The sequence below is a fragment of the Drosophila eugracilis genome, unplaced genomic scaffold (assembly GCF_018153835.1).
Source record: "Drosophila eugracilis isolate 14026-0451.02 unplaced genomic scaffold, ASM1815383v1 contig_81, whole genome shotgun sequence".
NCBI lineage: Eukaryota > Metazoa > Arthropoda > Insecta > Diptera > Drosophilidae > Drosophila > Drosophila eugracilis.
The window spans coordinates 485,895-511,706 of record NW_024573712.1 but is presented as its reverse complement, the minus strand read 5'-3'; the positions used below and the strand labels follow the sequence as shown (position 1 = coordinate 511,706).

The following is a 25,812-nucleotide window of genomic DNA, read 5'->3' as shown; positions in this document are numbered from 1 at the left end:
CTACCTCTTTCTCTCGCTCTCGATTGCTCTTCCTTGTTCAACAGGAAAGAGAGTGAAAAAAACAGCATCAAAATGAAATTGGGCATAAAACAATGCATTTCCGCTTTACCCCGACACATGGCTTCCTTCCGTTTCCTCTTTAGTGCCATTTTGCAAATCCCGCTTCCACAGAGTTCAATAAACACCCAGGTACTAACGTCTGGCTCGGATCAGGATAATAGGGAGGGGAGAGGAGGGTGAAAAACAAAGGAGTAGTTGTAAGCCAAAGCAAAGCAAAAAGGACATTGAAATTGTTGCCTGCTTTATGTTGTCATTCCATTAATTATCCTTCGTTATTTTAACTTTTAGCAGCACCCCACATCGCCATTGTGCACTGTCTGCACTTTACAAATGCATACTCACCTCTGCCTCTCTGTCTCCCTATCTCTCTGTCTCGCTGCCTCATAACGTTGGCCAACTCTTTTTGTCATTCATTTTTCCTCTCTCATTTTTTTTTGAATGAATGTAATTTTTTGTCAACGCCTTTTGTTTGCACATTAAATGGCATTGGCTAGCCATGTGCCATGTGCAATTGTCCTGTTTCTTCCTCCTTTTTATCCACCCCCCTTTCCTCTCTCTATGAAATTCCAATGGGCCGAATGGTCTGGGTAATGAATTACTAGCCACATGCTTTTTGTCCACCGCCCGCTGTCTCGCAACAATGACATTGCAGTTTTTAGCAATGCCTCCGCCAACGCCACCGCCGGCGGCATCAACAATTTCAGGGCCACAGTCTGGGACTAACAGGGATCCTCCATAGGATCCTACCCCAAATTGTACACCCACTTTGCACCCTGACGCAGGTCGTCTGATATTATGCGACTTTAATTGTTATATGGCCATGGCCGCTCTTTTTAAATACTTGCCATTGAAATATGGCCGAGACTCGGCTGGCCGAGCATATTAATTAAGATGGTTTCGGGATGAGAAATGCAATCTGATTAAGAGTTTTTATAAAAAATGGTTACCCATTAATACCTTATCAAATAAAAGTGTGTAGCAACATTATATAAAATGGTAAAAGGTTGATGTTGAGGTGTAATAATTTGTCTTCAATAAATGGTGTGGATTTAAAACCAAAAATTGTTGAGAATGATTTTATCATAAAACTTAAAAGCTTTCTAGAAAAATCTATAAGATTCTGGGAGCCTTTTTAACCGTCTTCATACTTATTAAACAACATTTAAAATTAAAATAAACTTGCTTTTAACTTTCATATTGATACTTCCTTCTACCTTACTTTAACACATTTTCATTGTTAAAAACATTAATATTTCTTTCTTAAGGAAAAACTTTAGAGCATAGAAACATGAAATAAAAATCACAATCATTTACTAAATTAACCATTTAAACAAAAGATTTCCCCATCCAGATTTTTAAAGCAATTGCACGAGTGCTGTGTCGACAATCCGTAGTGAAAACAAATCCGTAGCTCAAATAAAGATTTTTCACTTAAGCAGCTCTCAGGGCAAAAGGAAATTCTCCAGCGCCCCAAATGAAAAATGAGTTAAGGCCGCCAGCATTCATCAGGCCAAGTGCGGAAATGGAGGAGGTGGGGTAAAATTGTAATGGGAAAACTAAGAAAAGCGTCGAGGGCGAGAATGCCGAAGCGGAAATGTGACACGTTGTACTTGAATGCTTCGCCTGGAAAAGCGTTTCCGGTTGCCGCAAAAATTAATTTCATTAATGCACGAAACTAGAGAAGCTAACGAAGGACGAGAAGGACGAGACAGGATGACGTAGGACCATTTAGTTGATTCTCAGTTTATTCAAGGAACATCACACAAGCCCAGCAATTAATATCCTATTCAAACTGCTTCTTTAGTTTGGCCAACTGGGTGAGGAATTCATCGCGAGTGGCCCGTCTTTCATTGAGATTTTGCAAGGGCACAAGCTGCTCACACTGCCGTGCAATCTCCTCCAGGGTTACCCGATCCTCTTGAGTATTTGGGGTTTCTCCATAGGTGGCACTTACTGCGGAAATTTCCCCACCGAATCGCTGGAAATAGTCGGCCACGCCACCAGGAGCATTTAGATGGGCTGTCTCTAGGGAACCAAGCAGGGCGTATCGCAGTCCCAATCCCTGACTCAGAACTCGATCCACATCCGCCACGCTGAGTATGCCGGAACCTACCAAACGCCACACTTCATTTAGAATGGCATACTGGATCCGGTTGGTAGCAAAACCCTCAATCTCTCTCTTTAGGGTAACCGGACGTTGACCCAAGCTTAGCATGAGCGCGTGGGTTTGCTCCACGGCCTTTGGGGATGTCCAGGGAGCAGGTACAATCTCCACTAGGGGTATGAAGTACGGGGGATTTAGCGGATGGGCCACCAACATCTGTTTGGGGAAACAAATTGTATGAATCTATATTTCACGATGAGATATTCTGATTGACCCACCTGTTGCCTCCTCTTGAGTCCCTCGCTATATAGCGAAGGCATAAACGTGCTCGTGGAACTTGCCACCACCGTCTGCTCCTCCACCAACTCATCCAACTGGGAGTACAAAGACTTCTTCAGGTGCAGAATCTCTGGAACACACTCTTGTATGTGCACCGCATCTCTGGTCAGCTCCTCCAGTCTAGTCGTGACCCCGATAAGGGCAAACTGTTCCGAAGCTCTTATCTTTCCCCTCAGCGAACCCTTCTCCTCCAGACTGTGCAGATCCTTGTCTAATTCCTGCAGTGCCGTGGATAGCTGACTCTCCAGGATGTCATAAAGCTGGACACGATAGCCGGCTGCTGCAAAGAGCATGGCCCAGGCCCTGCCTATCAATCCACTGCCCACGATCCCAATCTTTTGGCTGCTCATTTTGAACTGTCATCGGCGAGCTGTATGAAGCTCTGCCTTAGCTTGCCGGATCAGAACGAGAACTGCAGATTTATCGCCAACGGTTCAAGTTCATCCAGTAATCACATAAGTCATGCGACACAATGCCTCACTATTGATAATGTATGGTTTATTATGGGACTACACTGCGGAAAAGGGTTTAGAAATGGCATCGCCTTTTTAAAATATCCACCATGGAATGAAGGAATTATGAAGGAAATTTCTTAAAGGCAATTTAACGACCTCTTGCTTCTCCTACCTTTACCACCCAAACCTTTCCACGTCCAGATATAAATACAACGCATCGAAATGTAACAAAGGCGAAGTTCTTTGAAGTCTTGACAAATTTCATAATTAATTTCGGTTTACATCCAAGGTACCAGTTCAGGGCAGTTCTGCCCATCTTCCACCTTGCTTTTTATAGTCTCATTAAATTTAATTGCTTATCAACTTTGAAGGCCCGGTAAAAGTCTGGGGCAGCCTATTAATTGATAATCCCATATTTTGTGATTTATTAAAGCTTAAGCTTTCACTTTCGGCTTACCAGGCGATAAGAATGGGTTGCTATATATAGGGGAATATACATATATATACGATTTACTGGGGGCGGGAGTGTGACATTCCTTCGCCCAGCTGACAAAAGCCTGCATGTAATACTTTTATGCATATTTCGCGCATATTTTTCTGACATTGTAAGTGGCTGAGGCTGCCAGCAATAAATTATTGAATAAGCACTGCCAACAACAACACCAACAGAAGCCGCTAGAGACAGTCGCAGAGGCGGAGAGAAATGGAGTTCTGGGTCGGAGTCTCGTTTTCATATGTAAACCACATTAATCATACGCCCCGTTTGCGTTTTCATTTACGCCACTGACATATGAAAAAAGAAAAAGAAAAACAAAATGTGAGGGAATGAATAACAACAGCAATAACAGAATAGCAGAAGAATCGGGAATCTGAATGAGAATCCGAATCAGAATCAGAATCGGAAAAGCGGTCGGTCGGGAAAACTGAATCCATATACCCCAGACGAAACTGTTAGGCAGCCGGGTTAAATCAGCCATGAAATGCCATCTACACTATGGCAAGCCATAAAAATAATATTCAACAAAGGGCCAGAAATATTTATACACATTGAGAGATTCGCATTTCACTTCATTGCATTTAAATGCTTGTTAATAAAAATGGAAAATGAAAATGGAAATGGAAATCAATGCCAGATGCAAAAGGAGAGTTGTTGAAAGCGTTTACGTTTACGTTTACGTTTACGCTCACAATGGTTGGTTTCCCCTTCCTTTGGGCCAACGAACCGATGGAGAGGAAGGAAAAGCGTACAAAAAATTAATCCCAATTTCGATACGCCAATTACACGCCATATTTTATTTATTTGCCATTTATTGATATTTATTTTGAAATGAAAAAAAGAGAACTCCGACTAGTTTTCAAGGCTATTACAAGTGTTTGATTGGCCATTTTATTGACTTTTTTAATGGTTTCTTTACCTTTTTGTATTTTTCAATATCTTACAATTGATCAACAACCAAAACTAATCTAATTAGAAACCCAGGGGACACCTTAAAGCCATTGGATTCCTCTTTTCCGTCTGCATCTACCGCCGCCAATCAAATGCGGTCAACTGTCACAGAAGCAGAAATCAAAATCACCAACAAAAAACTAAAAACAGCTGCAACAGCATCAGCAGCCGTAAAAAAAAGGCAACCTCAAAATCAATTAATTTTATTGGCCATCTTGCCTTGCCCCCTGGAAAATCCGTCCGTGTGCGGAAAACTGAAATGTCATTGTGGTGAAAAACTATTTCCCAAACAGAGTGCAATTCCCCGTTTATTTCGACCTTTTCGTGCTGTCACTTTCGGTTAGGGTATTATGGTTTAGCATCTACAACGGTTTTGTAATAAATTTAATCGGTTTGAAGCTTAATCTGATTATTTTGGAAAACATTTGTAACTAAAGGGAGAACGAAGGGAAGTGTTAAATAAAAATACTTTAACGAAAGATGTAGAGTTTAAATGTGTAAAGGTTAACTTCATAACTTGATAATAACAAATACCAAAATTTTAAAGAATATTAGTGATCTGTTTTTTATAAAAACCATACCTCTAAAGATTTTAAAACTATCAAATATACAATTATCCTAAAATCAAAAGATTAAATTACGGAAGGCGATGATAACCTACTTTTCACAGCATACTTTCAGGCAACTTCTTACAGTGGCTTCAAAACTGTACAAATTCCACTGATAACCTTGCATATTTTCCCATTTCCTTTTGAATTTAATTGAAGGGCATCGCAACTTCGTTGTGCATAAGCATAGCAATTTTCCTCTATTTTTTATATTGTTTGTCATTGGGCAGAATCTAAATCTGAGTCTATCTCGTCTGTGACATTGACAAAAGTGCAAAGGATTAAAAGTTGTACACGGGGCCGTACAAAAGCCATTGAGAGGTAACCACATAGATACTCACACTCGCACACCCTGCCTCCCTTTATGTTGTTTCTTTTTTACAGCCGCACTGAGGAATTGAAGTCACGTAGTTTGTGTGCAAATTTTTTTGCTCCTCCGTTCGTTCACAGGGGGAAATTGTTCGTGTCCGTGTTCCATGTCCGTGTTTCGGGCTCAGGCTCGGGCTCGGAGAGGTCCCTTTTTTTGATTTGGTTATGTTGCTAAATTTAATTCTTGTTTAGCCGCCGCACTCTCTGATTAAATTTTGCCCCCGACACTTACGTGATTTCAATGCGTAATTTATGCCAATAACCCATAGTAGAGGCCATATGGACTGGCCGACCCAAAAACCTGGAGTCTGACAAACTTTTAATTAGTTTAGTGTCACTCGAAAGGACCGCCTCTCCCTTTTGAATTTTGTAGGGTATTTGTTTTTGAGGAGGTGCCAAGTAGCAAACACACTCGGGGATTCAGAGATTTTGAGATCCAGAGATTGCCAGATCCTACAGATAACCGCGCTCACGTGTTAATGTCTGTTTGCTCGCCTCAAAATGCTTGAATGCCATGTGTGTCGTGTGCTTTCCTCTGGCTTAGATTCTAATCGGGCTCCGTTGCCTTGGCCACACTTGTCACCCGGCCATACAGAGATTTGTCCTTTTGGTCCTGCCAACCCCCCCCCCCTTTGGCCCCCTTGTAACCACCGCCCCGGCATTCGAAGCCCACCCCCAATTTTGCCATCCAATTAACTTGATGTCGTCGCAGTTCTTCCGCTTCGAGGTGAAAAGTTGCAGCCAAATCAAATGTGCCAAAGCGGGGAAAAGTCGCGTGACTGTCAACAAAGCGAAATCTCTGCCAGTGTATGTCCTGGAAAAAGGCGGCCAAAGTTGCCTTTGAATACTCTTAGCAGGACACAGAATGTGGCAAGTCTGCGCTCAAGTTTTGCGAGTGAAATCATCAAAGGAAATCCCTTTCTATACGATTAAATTACATGAGTAACCCAGATTTATGTATTTTAAAATCAGTTCAAGGAAAGATTAAATTGAAATATAAATTATAAAATATTTTAAATTAAAATTCCGCGAATTAACCCTCATTTCTCTTATCAAAGTACAATCTCAAACTGAATATTTCTACAAATAGGGCATACAATTTTCAATATTTTGCGGAAATAATGGCTTCTCCCTCATTTCTTTTGCTTTTGTTTGTACTTTCTGGCTCTTTGGCGTTCGTTTGCTGGCTTTCAGCCCAATTTAATAGTTTTTCGATTTGTTGAAAAGCGAATGCCAAAGCATAGAAAATAAATTGTCACAGAAATGGTGGCCAAGTTGAGCAGCTGGCCCTCCTCGCCAGTTAACCGCAAAAACCTCCGAACAGAGAGCCAGAAGAGCTCGAAGACCATAAGACATTGCCCAGGACCAAGACAGGCAGAAAGGCAAAGTTTTCTGCAAGGAGCCACTCGGAGCGAATCGTCGACAGACTCCTTGGCCTTATCTTTATCAGTTTCGGTAGTGAAAAAGCGCAGCCATGTCCTTGTCGTCACATATCGAGTGCAAAAAGTTCGACGACTTGGCAAGCGTCCGTCGACGACACCCAGTACTTCCTGCCAGCCTTTGGCAAACCACAAGAAAATACTGAGAAAAATGATAGAAAATCATTATTTTCTTAATAATTTCTGTTAAGAAAATCTTTAAAAAAAAGGAATGTGTTTCCTCTGTTGAATTCTTGGATTAAAGTATTCTTTTTTCTAAACATTTATCCATATTTTATTACCTTTAAATAAATTTCGAATAACTTGACAGGACATTTCTTTCACTACACACAAAACTACCCATCGAAAATCCTCTTTGGCTTTTGTGAAGCCTCAAGTGAAGTTGTAAATAACTTGAGCATGATGGGGAAATGGAAAATTTTCAATTGAATTCATTGCGTTTTAATTTCTTACCCCCTTGTACGCCCAAGATAATTATCAACTTAATAAAAAACCAACTAACTGTCATTTAAAATGCCCCATAAAATCGCATAAAAGCGCATAAAGTGCCTCGCACACATCGTCCTCGCCGTAGTCGTAACTTGTTGTAAATATGCTCGTGCTCGACATGCACTCAATGAATGAAATGTGTGCACAATGTTGAAAATAGTTGTGACACCGCCCCCTCCCTATTTGCCCCAAAGTGTGGGAGTCTCTTCTTAGTTGTTGTTGTTGTTGTTGTTGCTGTTCATACGGGTGGCAGAGCATGTAGATGTAGCGACTTCCGCTTATGTGGACAGCACTACAGCATGATAAATTGGTGTTTGCCGCCCTTAAAAATGCAAAGAAAAATTGGAGACACCGGAGAAAGCTGGTGGGAATGGCTATCTCGTAAAAGGAGAGGAAAGTAACCAAAAAGAAGTGTGTTCAAAAATCATGCCATAAAATACAATTTTTTCTACATATCAATATTTATACTAATAATATAAAAACTAAAAATAGCGCTCTGAAATTTAAATTTAAATTAAGTCTCATAGCAGCCAGAAGGCAACAGTAAGTGGCACAACGGAGTTGCCACATTTTTAAAAGAACTTAATCCTGTAGCGTATTACGCCAGATGTCGCCATATGAACATTATAATGACGCATAGATGGCGCCGTAAACAAATTTCGTCCAAAATGTGGAGCAGCGCCCCCCAATTTTAGTCTTTAGTTCCTCTAATTAAAAGATTAATTACATAATTACTGTTTTAATTGAATTATGTACAACCCAATATCTTGTTATTAGAAAATATTTAATAAATCTGGTTAATTATATATAAAAAACAGCATTCACTTCCCATTCAGTATCTAGTACCTTTTTCTTGTAAACCCGTGCTTTCCCAACAACAAATGATTTTTAATTTTGCTTATTTTTCCTTTATTTTAAAGACACTTATTTTTAAGAAATATTTCCTGAGACAACCTGGAAAAGATAAGAAAAAGCAATTCATTAGTAAACAACAAAAATAGGGCAAATATAAAAAAATAAATAAATATTTAATCAGTTGGGGAAATGACTTTCAAACAGCATGAAGTTTCTCAGTTAAATAACCACGGACGGCGTTTTCATCAATTAAAGTAAACAAACAAGATTTTAAAACTTTAATTACCTTTTCAAGTCAGTATGAAAGACGTCTTAAAAGAATGTGCATTACTGGTTTTATTCAGTTTATAAACCGATCTGTAAAATAAAAAAGAAATCAAGATGAGTATTTCATTTTTAGCTGTTATAAATTACATATTTGAAATGATTTTATCAGTTGGGGAAATGACTTTCAAGCAGCATGGTTGTCTCAGTCTAATAACCACGGACGGCGTTTTCATCATTTCAAACTATGAACAAATATTCTGATTAATTACCTTTTGTATAAGAAGTGAAAGGGGTGGTTCCATCCAACAATCAGGTTTTCAAGACTATAATAACCTACAAAAAAAGGAAATTCATATTAGTTAAATGATATTTAAATTATAAACAAACACATATTTGAAATAATTTATCAGTTGGGGAAAGAAGACATAAAATGTCAGCATGATTTTACTTTGTAGAAATTCCACGGACGGAAATTTTCATCATTTCAAAAATAGTTTGTAAAGATAATCAAGTCTTATTAGCATATTTACCTTTCTTATAGGAAGAAATGACATTTTCACATCTAAAGATTTCCGGAATTTCTGTAATTGAATAAATTTTTTTTTAGGAAAAACTTAAAACATGCGGAATTTACAACTTTATTGTAAAGCGTTTGATTTCAGACAGGGAAAGTGAACAGCATGGTTGTTTTAGGGTTCTACTCAGAAGAGGGAATCCTGAGATAGGAAAATATCATCATAGCAAACGCTTTTCAATCAAGAATTGTTTCAAAAAACAAAAGAAAAATAAATACAAGCTTACCATATAGTTAAACAACTGGCCAAGTTTTTAGGAAATAGCGTCAACTGCGATTCAATCTAAAATAAATAAAAGTACATTTTAACGAGTTTATCTAAAATTAATATAACCAACTAATTTAAAAGCTTTATCAGTTTCGAAAGTTGGTAACACGTTTGTTTCTAATGAACTATACTAGGTGTAACATCATTAAGTATTTTTAACTTTATAAATGAGAATAAACCACCTACCTTATATAATTGATAATCACAGGAATAAGATCCAAAGTTGGAAACGGCAGATTATCCTGTAAAAATTTAAATTATTAAAATACTAAACTTGTAATAGTTTTCAAACAATCAGCTGCTTTAGTTTTTAGTATCAGAAATATTTCTCCGCATTTTCTTCTCAGTAGAACGAAAGTTAATTAATAATGGTATTCATCAAATAAACTATTGCAGCATATTACTAAATACAATTGTAATCTTACCTTTCTTGGCTTTTAAGGTCCACCTTGTAATTATTCTCAGTAATTCTTGTAGAAGCTGTAAAGGAAAATACAAACAAGTTAGCCATACAAAGGAAAAACATGTACATAGTTTATATTATTTTTAAATTCAGTTGCAAAAATTGCAGCCATTTAGATTTAATCAAAGAAGTCGTACGGTAATTACTTTCATCAAAAAATTAAATCTAACAATACAAAAAACAGTTTCTTACCTTTTTATGATGGACGAAACTCAATCATTTTGTATTCTCTTCGCCAAGGGGAATTCCTAAAAGACAAAATATTTATTAATGAAAATACCTTATAAATCAGATTTTGATTCGGAAATTACAATCAGTTACTATAAAATAGCAGCCATTGGGTTTAATATCACGGAAATCAAACGGTAATTTCTTGTCATCAATTAATTTTATTAATTTATATACTAATATGAAACTTACCCCATATTAAAAAGTTTTAATCAAAGGAATGTAACGAGTTCCACAACAAAAATTCTGAAACTGAAGAAAACACTAGGTTAGTTAATCAACACCATTTTCTCAAAGTTAATTATTATTATTAGTTTTTCAGAATCCTTTTGGTTTAATTTTAAGTTGTGAATCAACAGCACTTTGTTCAGATTGAACTTATCATCAGGTAAGTAGTAGAAATATTAATTTTTTAGTCACATTTATCTTACCTTAATCACATTTTTCCAGATAGTTCCATCAAAATGGCGGCTACTCGGTATGCAAAGCTAAAAATAATTAAGAAAATTTGGGGTTAATGTCTTCTCCACTTTGCAGGTTAAAACAAATTATTGAATTAATCATTTCTCAGAATCCTTTTGGTTTAATTTTTAAGTTGTGAATCAACAGCACTTTGTTCAGATTGAACTTATCATCAGAAAATAAAATATGAAAACTAATTTTTGAGAGAAGAGTACATACCTATGGATGGCAATGCCGGCCGGTGCTCTCTTTTTCAGGCCACGTGTTTTCCGTATCTATAAAAATTAAGAGTTTACTTTTTGACTTGCAAATTGCATTTAAATGCATATTAGTTAATATCTTTAGTTCATCAGTTGGCCGTTCTTATTCTTTCTACAAAATAGAATGCCAAATCTTGCGAATTGGCACTCGACTCTTCAGAAAAAGAACATTCATCAAGAAACTGAGAAAACTAAGGAGAGTACTATTCTCTTACTTTTAATCCATTTATTACGTTGGCATCCGATTGGTAAATTAACTTTTCTTTGTTTTAAAACAAATCCATTTTTTGTAACTTGGCTTTGATGTAATCATTTTCAAGTTTTCTTTAACACGCACTTAACGGTACGAAGTTTTTTAAAATAAGAGAATATTATAAGGTTTTCACGTTGCTTTTATAGATTCTTGCGGTTTTAGCGTGACCAAAGGATGTAGGCCACTTTTTCCACATGTTATCGAAATGTTATTCAATCATTTGTGGCGTTGCCATATATAAATTCATTCGATTACATAATACCTTAACAAAAAATTAAAAACAATTTAAAAATTATACTTCCATAGTACAAATAATAAAATAAACCTAAATTTATATTCAATTTTATTTAAATAATATCCCATACAATATATATAAAGAATATTAAATCCGTGTAAACTGAACAAAAATTTAATTAGATCCACTTTTTAACATAGCAGAGCTGTCTTGGAAAAACATTTTAAAAAAGGTAATCCAAATTTCTTTCACGTAATTTAAAAATTGATTAAAATTTTTAAAAATGTTGTTTATATGGTATTCGTTTTCTGTGTCATTAGTAATCACAATATATGGACCAATTCACTAAAATTTTAGTTGTTAGCGAAAGAACACTGTATTTGCTCTTCCTCTTACCAAATTTGTTTACAGTTGGTCTTTCCAGATAAATAAAGGTTTTAGCAGAATGTTTGATAATAAAGGCGATAAACTTCTGCTTGAAATGGAGGAGGATGATGCTGATCCCGAGAATCAGCATCCCCGCTGTGAGCACGGACCCACGGTTTTGTTTTATCGGCAATCCCAGCTTCCCGGCGAGGGATATTACGCCTGTTCAGCGCACAGGGACTCAAAACTATGTAGTTTTCACCTGTCAGCAGATCAATGGAGAGGTCAAACAACAAGAGATCCATTTCTAGCCAAAAACTATCCCCTATCAGCCCGAAAATTACCAAATTCAGCTCTTCCTGATCCTACATTAAGCCTAACAGCACTTTCCCAGGATAAAGTTAATGCTCAATATTTCTTTGATGAAGCTGCTCTTATCTTCTTAACAAATCAGTGCACAAATATAGGAGCTAGGTGCGTTAATCTATTGAAATTTAGAAACCTTTCTGACCTTCTTAAATTAGTAAGGTTATCTGCATGGGTGCACCACGTTTACATTTCCACCTGCGCCACCAAATGCAAAGTTTTCTATTGGATCTGGATGAAAGATTTGCAGAGTATCTGGGACCTGAAGAGTTTTGTCTCTACAACATGTGCAATAATCACTTCTTTTACAATCGCAGGCCCTTTGAACAGTTCCTGGCTGGTACCAGGTACGTTAGTTACCGTAATATAATTGTATTCTTTATTTAACATTTTCCTCTTTTCCAGTCCGGGACAACTTGTGATAATAACGGATCCGCCCTTCGGCTGTCGCACAGAATTGATTTCACACACCCTACGCAGCCTTAGGAAACTCCACAACAGAATAAACCAGTTGGTGTCAACTCCACTCTCTATATTCTGGATATATCCGTACTATTCTGCTAATCACATAAGACAGGAAATGCCTGAGATGGAAATGTGCGATTACCGAATAAACTATACCAATCACCAGAGGTATACGAATATGGGCAAGCAAAGCCGGTTTTGTGGATCACCTGTGCGAATGTTTACCAATGTGCCCCTCAGATTGCTTCAACTGCCCCTGGAAGAGGGCTATAAGTACTGCCAAATCTGCGATTGCCACACGGCAAAGGATAACCTTCACTGCAATCGATGTGGGAAATGTCCATCGGTAAATGGTCAATCGTATCGGCATTGTGAGTCATGCGATATCTGTGTCAAACCTAATTATGTTCACTGCGTTAGCTGCAGGAGATGCACTCAAAGAGAGGGGCACAACTGCTCCTTCTACCAGACCAAACAACACTGCTGGTTGTGCGGCAAAAAAGGCCACATTGAAGCCAAGTGCTATAACGTACAAAAACGGAATATGAAGTTCACAAAAGGCTGTCTTCTGTGCGGTAAACAGAATCACAGGGAAAGAAGATGCACTAAGCGCAAAAAGTACTTCAGGGAACTTCACTTTATGGAAGAAACCACTATAACATGTCTTTAAGCACTCTCTTCGTGTTCAGTCCCACCTACACGAAATGTATTTGTAGTTAACACTTGTTGAATGGATTCAGTTTATGCACTTTGAGCTGTATTTACATAGCTTATTAATAAAAATTATTTGTACGAAGTATTTCATAAAACTCCCAAAAACATAAACAAAACATTTGTTTAATACAAAATTTATTTGTTCTTAACACTTTTCGTTGAAAGTCTTACAAATTTTGAATTGCAACGGCTGCGCGCGGAATTTCTGATGCACATGACCACGATAAATTGTGGAATGAATTCTTAGCCCGCCGTACGAACGACCGGATTTGGAGAATATATCAAATTTTGAAAATATGCATTACGTTTAAACAGGTCTTTAACTTAAGCTTAGATATAATTAATTTCATGTGGAAAACACATCATTGCCTCAACAAGCAGAGTGGATCTTTTGTTATCTTGCCGCGAAAGAAATGATGACGTCGACAGTGTTCACGTTCGTTGAGGTGAAAGTATTTTATTGGCTATGAATTTAATGGCTTAAGAACGATTGTATTTGCCCCAGATGTGCAGCATGAAGACAGAAGCAATGAAGAGCAGCGACATGACCAGCACGGGCACGGGACCGCTAGAAATATTTTGTATAATAGAAAGTGTCATAAGAAGGTGTTATTTAAATATAGCTCGTTCCACTTACACCTTAATTCCGGGCGAGTCGTCCGTGTAGAAGCGCCACATGCCACCAGTTCCGGCTCCGCCGGGTGCACGACTCCTGGCCGCCGTGGTGCTGCTGGTGGTCTTGCGCTGCTTCAGGGTGCTGCCGCCTCCGGATCCGGCGCTACGTGGCGCTGACAATTTGCTGGGCGAGCGTGATCCGCTGCCTACGGACGTCGAACTTGCTGGAGCGGGCTGTTAAAAACACTTTTAATTAGTCGGGGCACTCAATTACTTCTTAGTTTAACTCACCATTTTTAGCTATCTGTTTTTCTGGACCGACTGACCTGGAAAATGTGAACAGGCAAAGTGGAATCTGAATATGAATCTGACGTGCTCGCCTCGGCTTCGTGTCGCTTCGTTTTTTTTCGTTCCACGTCACTTTGGTGGTGGCATTGCAAGCGATAGGTCGTGTGTCAGGGCTAATAGCTATCGCATCTTTAGATAGCTAAAAGTGACAGCCGAAAGAACCAACTCAACTATCGGTTCAATTAATTTAACTATAATAAACTATTTAAATCTAACATTTAAAATATTTTATTTATAAGTTATTTAAATATTTGTTATACTATAATTTAATAAACGATTTTGAATTGAAGTGCTAATTAATATGTATTAATTAATATATTTTAAGACTATCATTAGGAATTTTAAAGTAAAGCTGGATAATTTCTAAGTAAGTTCATAAACTAAGTTAAAATGGAACCTATTTATTTTATAATCAGAAAGTAACTAAATAAGCTTTAGTTGCAACATCAATAAATATCGTTAGCAGCCCTGCATTAGTAAGTTTTGGATGTTTTGCTGGACGAGAGCTAATCAATTGACGGAAACCAAATCATTACTAACTTCAATTTACATATGTAAAGCAAAAAGAAAAAAACAAAATAAGAAAAAAAAAAGTAGAATAGAAATTCTAATTGTTACTTTAAGATATCCGATAACTATCCGATAAAAGGTATACCCAAGCGCGGGCTTACTAAACGCCTTAGCATTTTCGCATATCGGTACTACGTTCACGTTAACTGCAGCGGCATCATTTTTGCTTGATTTTGAAGCGAATTTTGTGCGGTGAAAAACTTGACAAAAGTGCTTGGCTTGATGTGCTAATATGTGTATATTCGTTTCGCCAAACACCCGATAAGTTAATCACACTCATCAATAATTTCTTTTGAAAAAATTTGATGAATCGCAACGCAGTTAAGATTTTGCAAATATATCGACGCACATGAAAAGTGTAATATGGAGGATATAGAATACCTAGACGAGTACAAAGACTTGGTTATGCCAGGTGCGTGAATTCCCCTTACCTTACCATAAATATGTATGTAATTTGAAATATCTGTGTAATTTGTGTGGTTGCAGGGATCAAGTCTGGTGCGCCGCCAGCTTCTGCAGGCGTCTCACGGCACCGTCGGATTTCGTCAGACTCGAGCAATTCGTCGTCGATTGATGCAGACATCTTCCAGAAGCTTTTCCACGGCAAGTACCTCAATGACGAGGTGCTTAATGCGCCTTCTGGTTCTAAGTCTCAGGACAGACGACGCCGCTCCCCATCCCCGTCCTCCTCCTCCAGCGATGAGTCAAACGATGCCTTGGAAGCCCTTTTCAATCCGAGAAGTAGCAAATCGAAGCCAATCAAGCGACGCGAACGCTACGAGTCCTTTGATTCGGTGGACGATCTTGGTAAGCAAATCCAAATTCCTACAATTATACTGTGAAATGTATTACAATATGCTATCCAAAACCTTAGGGGAAGCCCTAATGCGTCCGATGCAGAAGTCTACTGTACACAAGTCCAAAACATCCCAGGCAGGCGGCAAAAAATTACACGCACAACCTTCACACAGGAGCAAAAGCAGCAGCAGCAGCCACTTGGACCAGTCTCAAGTCAAGAAACCACAGACTATATCATCAACCAAAACCGAAAAATCCAGTCTTAGTGCTGAATATCGCAGTCAAAGTGCCAAAAACAGGAATCGTAACTCTACACCCACCAAGTCGACAGGATCTCTAAATGGCAGTAGTCTATCATCTGCCAAAAATAAGACAGTGACCATCATTAAGGCACAGAGAGCTGATGTAACAGCTTCAAAGCAGGAACCCAAAACTGATCCATTAAGTAATTTGTCTTTGTCCTATACCATAGACTTTATGATGTCTAATCTGTTTGTAATGCCCACAGCTCTGCAAAATTTATATGACGATTCAGACAGTGATTCGTCCTACGAGTATGAATCAGACTTCTACGGCGATTACGACTCAGATGAAGAGGATGAACCAGTGATCGACATTTCAACGGACACAAGCAGGACCACATCGGTGGCGGGTAAGTCAGCGTTAATAACTAGTTGATACTGCCAACCCTCTGATAATATTCATAATATGTAAACACACATAAACCGTGTAGACACTGTGACACCTGTTGTTTCCGACGACGAAGGCCAGGATCTGCAAAGCGAGCAAAATGAACGATCTGACAATAATCAAGAGTCGATATTGAGCGGCGCGTATGAACGTCTGCAGTCTTACTTGAGTAATCTCAGTTGCGCTGAGGCGCCGCCAATCTATAAGAAACAGAACAGTGCACGGAAATCCCGCTCCAACGAAAAGAAACCCTCTTCCTCTGAACAGGTGAAGCATGCTAATGAGCGACCAGTGGGTAAGTGTGCACCGATGACCATTGGGGCGTCCATTTCTTGACCATGAACGCCTCTGTGAACCTAAAAACATTCCATACCCTTACATTTGTAACTCTTTTATGCTTTTTGTTTCGCAGCCAGTGACAAAGAGGAGACGGATAAAAAGGAGCGGCTGCTAGAGCCACCGGAGGCCAGTAGTAGTGCCAAATCCTCTGCTAGCAAGGCCAGTGTTAATCGTAAGCTGTACGCCGTGGATGCTAATGTCACGCTCGAGAGTGTTGAGCGCATGAGCCATGACCTGGCCGAGCAGATCATGGAAATCGATGTTGAATTCGAAAAGCGATCCGGGTCAAAAACGCGAAGCGGATCAAAATCTAAGATCTCAGCGGATTCGGGTAGCCCATCTCTTCTGAGCAAGAGTCATGTGCGCAAGCTCACCTACTCCAGTGAACAGTTGGATGACTCTGAGCCCTCAGGGACGATGTTGCGGCGGTCAAAGAGCGAGTCCTTTCCTAAGCAAGAACGCTCTAGGGGTGAAAAGCAGCGTAAGAGTCGTGCTGCAACCACGGATGAAAAAACGCTTACTGCTCCGGAAGGACAGGGAGAGACACCCAAAAAGAAACGCGGAAGACCTCGCAAAATTATTCCAAATAAGGAAACGTTAAAAGTGGAGACTACCGAAAAACCAACCGAAAGCTTGGACAAAGATATTTCTCAGTTAATAGAAGCAAGCGGAATGGAAACCGCAAAGGAGACAATTATTTCGAAAGAACCAATAGAGCACGATGAACTAAATGCAGATTTAGATAAAGCCAAAGACTTCGCAGGATTTGACAACTTATCCCAGGATGATAATAAAATTAACTCATCTCCGCAAGAAACGGATATCAAAAGCGCCCCAGATAGGGGTTTGCAACTAGATGAAGAGTCTATACGGAATCTCGAAAAGGGTCAGCTTTCTATACCAGCCACATCTGTCGATACTTTGGACACCGCACACGATCACAGAGAAAGTGAAAGCGCAACAAATCTTAATGAATTGGTAGATACAACATTAATTACACAAAAGGATGACACTAAGAAAGACTCTGCCACTGAGAGCATTGAAAACATAATTAAAGCTACTGAAGATGTTGAATTACCTGGAACTGCAGATGCTAATGCTAAGACAATGGAGGTGTCAGAAAATATACTTGAACAGAGCGATTCCCAGCTGGCAGAGGACATTAAGTTGGCTGAAGAGATTTTGGCCGCTGAAGTCGGTAAAGGAATTGAAGTTAATGAAGTAGTGGCATCAGTAGAAGGAGAACAAGATCCTGTAACTGAAATAGTCAAAGAATTGGTGCAGGAAACAATTTCTCAAGTTGCAGTTATACCAAATGAACAAGAGCAGCCGGATGAAAATTCTCCAGTTGTAGAGCTAAATGTAGCTGATAAACTAGTTGAAAATCATGATGAACCTTTCCCAGTTGGAGAGCCAAATTTAGCTGATGAACCAGTTGAAAAACAGACTGTAGATGATGCTGCACATCCACCTGAAAATGAACCACATGCAGATGAGCAAAAATCGTATATAGAGCTAACTCCTGTTGAAGACCAACATTCTATTGTGGAAGAGGAAACAACAGCTGCGAAAGATGAACAATCTGATGAGCAAAATCAAGCTCAAGCTAAGGAGGAGCCTTTGCCAAGTTACGAAATTCTTCCCAGTGTAGACACTCCAACTAAGAATCGAATTTATGAGGAAGATCCAGCTCCGGACGGCAAGCTTTTGCAAAGTTCCCAGGATCCTCCTAGCATAGTCAGTCCAGCTAAAAAACAAAATCATTCTTCACCAGCTAATACTCCGAAGAAATCACGAGAGCTTGAGGCTTTAGGAAGCTCGGTTCCAAGGAGATCTCTTAGGTCCGATAAAGCAACTCCCCAGAATCAACGGAGTAGTCGCTCGAGGCGTTCACTAAGAACTGAACTAACTCAACTTCTGGATGAGTCATCAAGACGAAGTAGTCCAAGACTAGGAAAATCGCCGGCAGAAAGCCATTCCTCACAAGAACGCTCTCCAGTGGAAAAGAAAGTGATAACCTCAAAGTTAGCCAAAGAAAAGATAGCTTCAGAAAACGGGATGGTGGTAGAGGAAAAATCACATCCACCTGAGAGTGCAACTAACGTTCTTAACGATATCAAAACAACTGAGCATATTGGGGATGCTGATCCGCCCAATATTTCAGCAGAGAATCTGTCTGCCGCTGAAATAAAAAAAGAGAGTCTTGGGACATTGAAGTCAAAAAAATCTAGAAGGAGTCGCGGATCACGAAGAAAAAAACCAACTTCTGAGTTACACGAAGAACTTGCTACAACAATAAAGTGTGCTGAAGAATTTTCAACCTGTAGCGAATCAGAGCAGAAAAATGAGGAGAGGGGAGATCTATTGAATTCACCTATTGCAGAACCACCTGTTAGTAATAGCAATTCGGCTGTAGAACAATCTGTAGCCAAGGTTTCCGATACGGAACAGAGTGAGGAAAAACCCTTGAGTCCACGAAAAACACGTAGAATGGTAAAAGAAAGAGACACATCTGAAAGCGAAACACCTTCCGACTATTTACAAGCTAAAAGTGATGATAATCCTAGTACGACACATAGTATGGAATCTGTTGTGCACTCAGAAACTCAGGGGTGCAATACGGTCGCCGTTATAGAGGAGCGAACCCCTGGTCGATTGAGTCGTAGGGACAAAGCGATCATTGATGCTGGCAAATCCCAAAAAGTTGAAAGACCCTCTGCCAAATCTCAGTCTGCTGGAAGAAAGCGTACTTCGAAAGAAAAACCTTCCAATCAAAGTCACAATAAGGTGCCTAATAAGGCTATCGAACCAATTATTACTGATAATGACAAGGAAGAGGACAAATCAAAAAGCGAGGAAAAATCTAGTGACAGTTCAAGCGAGTCAAATCCTGAAAAAATCTCATCAGAAGTCATTACAAAGCAAAGCATGCAAGACCAGGAAAACGCAGACTCGGATTCAATTTTAAAAGAGTCAGCTGAGGATTTAGCTAAGGTTTCAACTATGGTAGATGATAAAAAGCCCATAGATAAAGTTGCTGAATCTAACAAAGAGCAATGCTTAAATACGGAAAAAGATAAACCCGCTTCTTCTGATGAACCAGAATCGGGCCCAATTTCAATAGAACTCTCAATAGATTCAGCTGAGCCTAAGGAATCTGAAGTAAAGTCCAAAGTCAGGAGTAAGAAAGAAGAAAAGAATCCTAAAGAATCTGAATCGGAGAATGATAAAGGCTCAGGGGTTAAAACAAAAACAGCCTCTTCTTCATCGATGGCCAGCGTCGAAAAAACTATGGTTACACCTGAAGTAAGCAAAGGCAAAACAATTGGAATAGGGAGCGGAAGGATCAGAAAACGTAGGCAAGCAGTCCCAATTGAGGATCCAGAGGATACATTTGGGAATACTACGCTTACAGAAAACGAAACCCCTGCCGTTTCCTGCTTTAGTGACAAGGACTCAGATCCCTTTTCTCCGTTTATAAAAATACCATCGAAAACATATATAATGAGTAAACGGATCAAAACACCATCATCGCCCTCTTCTGAAGCATTGGAAAATGTTCCGAAAACAAGCGATTTAGAACTCACACTTGAAGGAAAATCTGAAATCAAAAAGGAATTATTGACTTCAATACCTAGTACTAGCGAAATTTCAGAATCGTTGTCTTCAAATGAGGTTAAAGAACTTTCTTCTCCAACGCAAAATACGAATGAAAGTTCCACAACCTCTATTGCTCCTATAAAAAGGCACCAACGAACCAAAAAGTCCTACGGTGCAAGAAGTAAGTCTTCGAAATCGAAGACTAGAAAATCGAATAATACTTTTGAAAATAGTACCAACATAGCTTCTGAATCCTCTACCTCTACAAACCAAAAAGAACCGAGCTCTCCTACAGTCTCTTGTCGCAAACTTCGCGTTTTAATTAAAAGAACTCCCACTTTAGATTGGACTAAAAACACAAAGAAAACATCCTCCCTAAACAAGAATTCAGCCAAGTCAAAGCGATTAAATAAAATTATTGAGAGCATCGAACCTTCAGAGCAATGTGATAATAATCCAGAAACAGCTTTAGTTGAAACAAGCCCCGGGCTTAATACTGATCCAGAATCATTTCCCGAGCCTGATCTGGGTCATGAAACTAATAAAATCCTAAATGAAGTAGTTCCTAAGGAAATATCGGAGAATCTGGCTGCCAACACTAATAATGAACAAAAAAATAAACTAGAAACAGATCAGGACGAATTAGTAGAAGATGTAGAAACTTCTGCCGAGGGTGAAAACCCAATCCCAAACAATTCTCCTGTTTTAGAGGAGCCCAATAAAGACGAATTTAAATCAATAACAAATGCGACCCATGAGGGGGATATCTCAGAAGGAGAGTCACCCGAACTACAAGTCCCAAATGAGGAAAGCGTAAAACTTCTTCATCCAATAAAAGAAACCCCGAGCGATCATAAGTCAAGTGAGGAATCAGCTTCTTTAGCAAAGACCTCTGAGGACGAGGACATTGTAGAAAACGAGTTATCAACTGTTGCGTCAGCTTTAACCGAACCTGAGACTGATGTTACAGATGATGAAGAACCAGCTCAAAGCCCAATCCCGGACTCAACGGAAACAACAAGTGTCATGGACGAACCCGAAGCCACCACGTCCAGTGTGGTGAAGCGCAGCTTGCGTAAGCGAGAAGTGGATTCTTCACAACCAGATGGTTAATAGCTTGCCCAATCTTTTAGTTCTATTTTCTTAGTATATTAGCATATGTTATAAATATTTTATTTCTTATTCTTTCTCTATATTTAGAAGCTGCTAAACGAAAGCAACGCCAAGACAAGAAGTCCGTCACTGACAAAAAAGAATTTACTAGACCTGGTGAGTATTTTATTACACTCCATTTCTTCAGTAACATATTAAAATAACATATTTAAAATTTTTGTTTAATACTATTTAGTAACCAATAATTACCCTTTATTTAATGCAGCACGGCGTCACCATCTACCGGAGGAAGAGGAACGACCTGTACACAAACGCTCCAAATTAGACTCGGAATCGAGAACCAAATTCATTTCTATTATAGGCAAAGAGACTATAATGTCGTCCACCACAGCACCCGTTAGGGAAACCAGAAGCGAGACGACCAGCACATATGCATCTGCAAGGAAATCGGCAGCGAAGGAATCCAAACGTTCTGAGATCAACAAGCCTATGTTATTAGGACAATCTGCCAAGAAACTGCTGAGGTCGAATAGTCCAATTCCGTTTACCAAAAAGCCTATGGTACAGACCCTGCTGAGTTCTACACTTAGTCTGCACAAACCAGCGTCAGGAGAAGATGGTTCTTCCGTGGCAACAAGAAAGTCTTTAAATAAAGCGGATCGAGAAGAAAACAAGGCCAGCGATCAGCCGATTCTCAGCAGTTCCATTGTAGTCACTAAGAAATCACTACCATCCAGCAAGAATCTTGAATCGTTGAAGGAAGATGTTTCAACCGCTGTTCCAAGAAAGGTTAATATATCCGTTTCCGTGGTGCCCTTAAAGGAAACTTCTGCAGACACTTCAATGGCCCCCGATTCCACTCCTGAAACATCACCAATTTTGCAGCGAAAGGCACAGAAGGCATCAAGAAAATCGGAGACCAATAGGATTGTCGAGACCAAGAAAAAGGCCATATCCGTAGGCAATGTGAATCAGTTCATTAAGTCGGAAGAATCTGAAGAAATAACAGAGACATCGCCTTCGTCAGCTGTAATTGGGCGGAAAATACTTCCCCAACTAGAATCTCAAATAAAAACCGAAACCATGGCATCTGAGGGAGCTTCTTTAGCTCAAAGATCACTTCCTCAGACAGATTTCTCGAACAAACCCGAGTCCCGGAAATCGGAAACTGTGAAAAATATCAGAACAGACTATTCCGAGGAAATGGGAAAAGTGGCCAGGGGTCGAGAGACATCTAAGAAAAGAACATCAGCTCAGCGCAGATCGAAACACAAGTCCGGGTTACTTTCCTCGGAAGTGGAAACTACTTCCGACTCAAGGGATTCCTCACGCGAAGACAGGACCTCAGCAAACCGTTTTGATAAACATGATAACCCCGCGTCCGTGTCGCTTAATAAGTCTGTTAAGAAAACACGATCTTCTAGCAGCAATAGATCATTGACTTTTACGCCTATTCCCATATCTGGGGAGCAACAAAATGATTCTAAAGACCGTTTTACACCTATCTTAGATCAAAATAGGCCGGCGAAGCATACACCATCCTTGGGTCAATCGTTGAAAGGTCGTGGGCGTGGCGGACCACCCCGGCCGGTCTCTCTAAAAAGAAAGGCAGAAGAAGGAGCAGACCATTCAGATGTCGCTAATCTAAAGCGTTCCAGGGAACGGGAGGAAGATTTACGATGCCAGGATGTACCCGATCAGGATGGTGCTCTCAAGGCGTTCCCAGTGAAAATAATTGCTGCCCGTTTGGATTCTTCTGTTGACCCTGAGCCAGTTTCCTCTGCGGCTAAACCAGCTGACCATAAAACTAAGATACGCAAACTTAGAGTAAAAATTAATCGCCGATCCTTCAACAAATGGCTTCGAGCGACATGCGAGAGTAAAAGTCCCGTGACTAAAGCGTCATCTTTAAAATTACCATCACCATCACCACAAAAGGCGACTTCGGAAACGGAATCTGCAGCAGAGTCAGAATCAACATTCAAACCTCAGGAAGAGCCGGTGGAGACTTTAAAGACAGTGCCTCCCTATCAGCCTGATTCATGTCCATCACCAGCCCCAGAATTTCCAGTAAGAAAAAGCTCAACTCAGCACTCCCCCAAAACAGCTCATGTTCCATCGGCAGCCCCTGCTTTCCTTCCCGCTTCTATGAAAGCCCAGACGATAACCCAGCCAGCCAATGCAACAGCGAAGACAGCGATTTATCCCTTGACTGAACAACATCTTCCTGACGAGGCAACGTTGTTGGAAAATGCAAAGAAGTTGGCGGACCAGCGGAGGGTGCAAACGTCCCAGGCCAAGTTAATGCCTCTACCTGTTCCAATTCCAGAGGTGAAGGCGGAACCAGAAGATACTCCTCCAGAGGTCGCACAAGAGGATCAAATAACTATCCCATTACCTGTGATTCCACAAACGCCAATACCATCGCATTCACTTCCGATGATGGAGGACGTGAGCCCCTCCAATAATCAAGTCAACAACTTGGGCGTTTTTAATTCTACCGTCCCCACCGCCACCCTTTCGATTCCCTCGGCCAGTGCTCCAGGCGGTAATCCCAACGCCATTGGTCAGACCAAGTTGTACTCTTTCCTTTACCCGAAGCGCTATAAACCATCCTACGATGACGTAGGCCTAGACTTTTGCTGTCCAAATTTGGATGGACCGATGCGAGCTATTGATTTTACTCGTCTGCACTCGACGGCCGAGGTTCCGGTGTTGGAGGTGCCGCAGTACCTGGTTATAACCACCAAGTTCATTTCCAAGGCGGATAAGAATATTCCGAGTAGAGTGCGGGCCAAGTTGGAAATGCTAAGCAAGTATAAGGAACAGGAACTCCTCTCTAAGGGTAGCACTTTGGCTTCTGGTCCCACGCCTTTTCCCACTCCCGCTCCCACTTCTGCACACACTCCAGATATCGGTGGTCTCGGTCCACCTGGTGCTTACGACCTGAATACAGGTTCTTCTAGCATTCCAACAACCGTCGGCCTGTTCAATACAACATCAGATGTTCCATCCAATTCCTCTTTCGCAGCTGCATCCACTTCCCAATCTTCACCGAATCTGGATTCGCTAAGCAATCAATTGCCACGAGGAATAACGCTAGCCAGGAAGTTACTGCCAACAGAAAGCTATTCGATGCTAGACAGTCTGCCGCCGACCCTCATTCAGTTGCCACCGATTTGTCCCGAAGACAAGCAACGCATGGAGCTTCAAGCTAGGGTCCAAGTATTTGACTTGGCGCTCCAGGTTCTTAGTCGGCGGGTAGCAACACTAACACTGGCCCAGAGACAGCGTACAATCGAGGAAATCGTAAGGTCCAGCTCGCTGATGGCTATCGATGTTGATGTGGGTTCCAAGCTATTGGAGAACTATGTACATTACATCGACGAAGTTACCAGCTCAACGACGCCCTCATCTCCGACTCAAATAGATGCGATGACAGCAAAGTTGTTATCAGACGCTGCTAATCCCTCGAGTTCAGTTGCAGCTACCAGCTCATCGCTTTCCAGAAACATCCTGAGCACAACAACCCCCTCCTCATCTGCGCCACATCACGGAACAAAGAAAACTGTTCAACAGCGCAGCTCCCTTCCCGCGAGTATTCCCTTGTTCGATGAGGACAAGAATATCATTGGCTTTCGGTGCAATACGTCCAAAGCAAGAACTCCGCTACCGACTTTGGGGCAAAAGGACTCTCCCTCCGATTCCACCACACCTATGAGAGCCTCGACATCGGCAGCAGCAGCTGCGTTAGCGAAGACCCAGCCAAGGTCCTCAAAAGGAAGCAGAAAAAGTACAGTCGAATCTCCAAGCCAGGTAAATATACTCGTCTTACAGATCCAAAATAAATGCACGTATTAATTTTCTTAATAATCCCCATTAGATTGTAAATCTGAAAACGACAGTGTCTTTAAACATGCCAGCGAAAAGCAAGAAGAATCAAACTGCATTTGGCACCATAAAATCAATAAATCCTCCAGTATCTGTGCAAAAACCGATGATAAGCAGGAAGAAAACTGCTCCGGTGCGGACATTCAATAAAAGCAATACCATAGGTCCACTTTCTGCGCAAGCAACTTTTGGACAATTACCACCGGAACCAGAAGAGTCTAAAATTTCATTTATGAGTGAAGATCTTGCCGCCGAATACGTAACCCCAGCCGGACTAAGTCACAGTAGCACCTCCAATCCCAATATGTTTATCATGAATCAGGCTTCGGAACCGGAAGAATGCATTCTGCCCGATTCAAACAGTGACATGACGCCCATGGAGGCGGAAATCAAGGGCGAACTGGATGACTCTTCGGAGGCTATTATCTAGCGGCACAGACTATCCCCAGATGGAAAGTATTTTAAGTTACTTTAACACAGTTAATTAAGCAGAGTTAATTACTTCGTTGAACGCAAGAACAGAATTTTGTAATTCTATGATGAAGAATTTGTTAAACCATCATCCGATAATTTTTCAAAAAATAAATGGATATATATTAATTATGATTAATGTGCGTTTTTAAAGTTTATAGGTGTATAAATATAAACAATTCATATATGATATAATATTTTGTAGATCTAATACATATAACTTATCATAAACGTGAAAAATATTTTTTTTTTAATAAAAAAGAAGTTGAACTTTCTAATAATGCGTATATT

At 40.1% G+C, this 25,812-nt stretch overlaps 4 protein-coding genes, 1 long non-coding RNA gene and 2 other non-coding genes across 9 annotated transcripts; 2 read left to right on the top strand and 5 right to left on the bottom strand.

Annotated features, from left to right (window-relative positions):
* Positions 1–1,787: 1,787 nt before the first annotated feature.
* On the bottom strand, positions 1,788–2,870 carry LOC108106288 (lambda-crystallin). The gene is made up of 2 exons (XM_017213254.2): positions 2,443–2,870; positions 1,788–2,380 (listed from the first exon to the last, which is right to left on the bottom strand). The coding sequence occupies exons 1-2, from the start codon at positions 2,851–2,853 to the stop codon at positions 1,844–1,846; spliced, it is 948 nt and encodes a 315-aa protein (XP_017068743.1). The 5' UTR covers positions 2,854–2,870; the 3' UTR covers positions 1,788–1,843.
* A 5,342-nt stretch (positions 2,871–8,212) lies between these two features.
* LOC108106269 lies at positions 8,213–11,072 on the bottom strand. Its single transcript, XR_001772391.2, has 12 exons — positions 10,903–11,072; positions 10,647–10,702; positions 10,397–10,453; positions 10,158–10,217; positions 9,930–9,985; positions 9,700–9,754; positions 9,461–9,516; positions 9,234–9,289; positions 8,963–9,013; positions 8,702–8,765; positions 8,452–8,522; positions 8,213–8,264 (listed from the first exon to the last, which is right to left on the bottom strand). It is a non-coding gene; the product is annotated as an uncharacterized LOC108106269 (long non-coding RNA).
* LOC121530481 lies at positions 10,278–10,359 on the bottom strand. Its single transcript, XR_005993968.1, has one exon. It is a non-coding gene; the product is annotated as a small nucleolar RNA Me28S-Cm3227 (small nucleolar RNA).
* On the bottom strand, positions 10,527–10,609 carry LOC121530482. The gene has a single exon (XR_005993969.1). It is a non-coding gene; the product is annotated as a small nucleolar RNA Me28S-Cm3227 (small nucleolar RNA).
* Positions 11,073–11,314: 242 nt separating the features above from the next.
* On the top strand, positions 11,315–13,171 carry LOC108106770 (rRNA N6-adenosine-methyltransferase ZCCHC4). The gene is made up of 4 exons (XM_017214009.2): positions 11,315–11,407; positions 11,587–12,015; positions 12,066–12,254; positions 12,313–13,171. Exons 2-4 carry the CDS (start codon positions 11,621–11,623, stop codon positions 13,040–13,042), a joined length of 1,314 nt encoding a protein of 437 aa, XP_017069498.1. The 5' UTR covers positions 11,315–11,407; positions 11,587–11,620; the 3' UTR covers positions 13,043–13,171.
* A 33-nt stretch (positions 13,172–13,204) lies between these two features.
* LOC108106771 (protein transport protein Sec61 subunit beta) lies at positions 13,205–14,126 on the bottom strand. The gene is made up of 3 exons (XM_017214012.1): positions 13,993–14,126; positions 13,724–13,935; positions 13,205–13,654 (listed from the first exon to the last, which is right to left on the bottom strand). The coding sequence occupies exons 1-3, from the start codon at positions 13,993–13,995 to the stop codon at positions 13,567–13,569; spliced, it is 303 nt and encodes a 100-aa protein (XP_017069501.1). The 5' UTR covers positions 13,996–14,126; the 3' UTR covers positions 13,205–13,566.
* A 260-nt stretch (positions 14,127–14,386) lies between these two features.
* On the top strand, positions 14,387–25,656 carry LOC108106646 (mucin-17). 3 transcript variants are annotated; one of them, XM_041819590.1, is made up of 9 exons: positions 14,387–15,031; positions 15,106–15,426; positions 15,494–15,862; positions 15,926–16,069; positions 16,151–16,402; positions 16,520–21,154; positions 21,247–21,315; positions 21,425–23,229; positions 23,285–23,401. In XM_041819590.1, the coding sequence occupies exons 1-9, from the start codon at positions 14,983–14,985 to the stop codon at positions 23,309–23,311; spliced, it is 7,671 nt and encodes a 2,556-aa protein (XP_041675524.1). In that variant the 5' UTR covers positions 14,387–14,982; the 3' UTR covers positions 23,312–23,401. The 3 variants fall into 3 exon arrangements, with proteins under 3 accessions (XP_041675524.1, XP_017069350.2, XP_041675525.1); XM_017213861.2 differs by adding an exon at positions 25,043–25,656 and having other exon boundaries at positions 14,407–15,031; positions 21,425–24,975; XM_041819591.1 differs by lacking the exons at positions 16,151–16,402; positions 16,520–21,154 and adding an exon at positions 25,043–25,656 and having other exon boundaries at positions 14,459–15,031; positions 21,425–24,975.
* The last annotated feature ends 156 nt before the right edge of the window (positions 25,657–25,812 follow it).

Excerpts from the sequence above, each read along its gene's own strand:
- LOC108106771 (XM_017214012.1), bottom strand. Across the intron at positions 13,655-13,723 it reads GACTCGCCCGGAATTAAGGT|CGGTCCCGTGCCCGTGCTGG; the intron begins GTAAGTGGAACG and ends AAATATTTCTAG.
- LOC108106288 (XM_017213254.2), bottom strand. The coding sequence starts at position 2,853 with ATGAGCAGCCAAAAGATTGGGATCGTGGGCAGTGGATTGATAGGCAGG. Across the intron at positions 2,381-2,442 it reads GACTCAAGAGGAGGCAACAG|ATGTTGGTGGCCCATCCGCT; the intron begins GTGGGTCAATCA and ends TTCCCCAAACAG.
- LOC108106646 (XM_017213861.2), top strand. The coding sequence starts at position 14,983 with ATGGAGGATATAGAATACCTAGACGAGTACAAAGACTTGGTTATGCCA. Across the intron at positions 15,032-15,105 it reads CAAAGACTTGGTTATGCCAG|GGATCAAGTCTGGTGCGCCG; the intron begins GTGCGTGAATTC and ends GTGTGGTTGCAG. Across the intron at positions 16,070-16,150 it reads CAGGACCACATCGGTGGCGG|ACACTGTGACACCTGTTGTT; the intron begins GTAAGTCAGCGT and ends TAAACCGTGTAG.
- LOC108106770 (XM_017214009.2), top strand. The coding sequence starts at position 11,621 with ATGTTTGATAATAAAGGCGATAAACTTCTGCTTGAAATGGAGGAGGAT. Across the intron at positions 12,016-12,065 it reads TGCACAAATATAGGAGCTAG|TAAGGTTATCTGCATGGGTG; the intron begins GTGCGTTAATCT and ends TTCTTAAATTAG. Across the intron at positions 12,255-12,312 it reads CAGTTCCTGGCTGGTACCAG|TCCGGGACAACTTGTGATAA; the intron begins GTACGTTAGTTA and ends CCTCTTTTCCAG.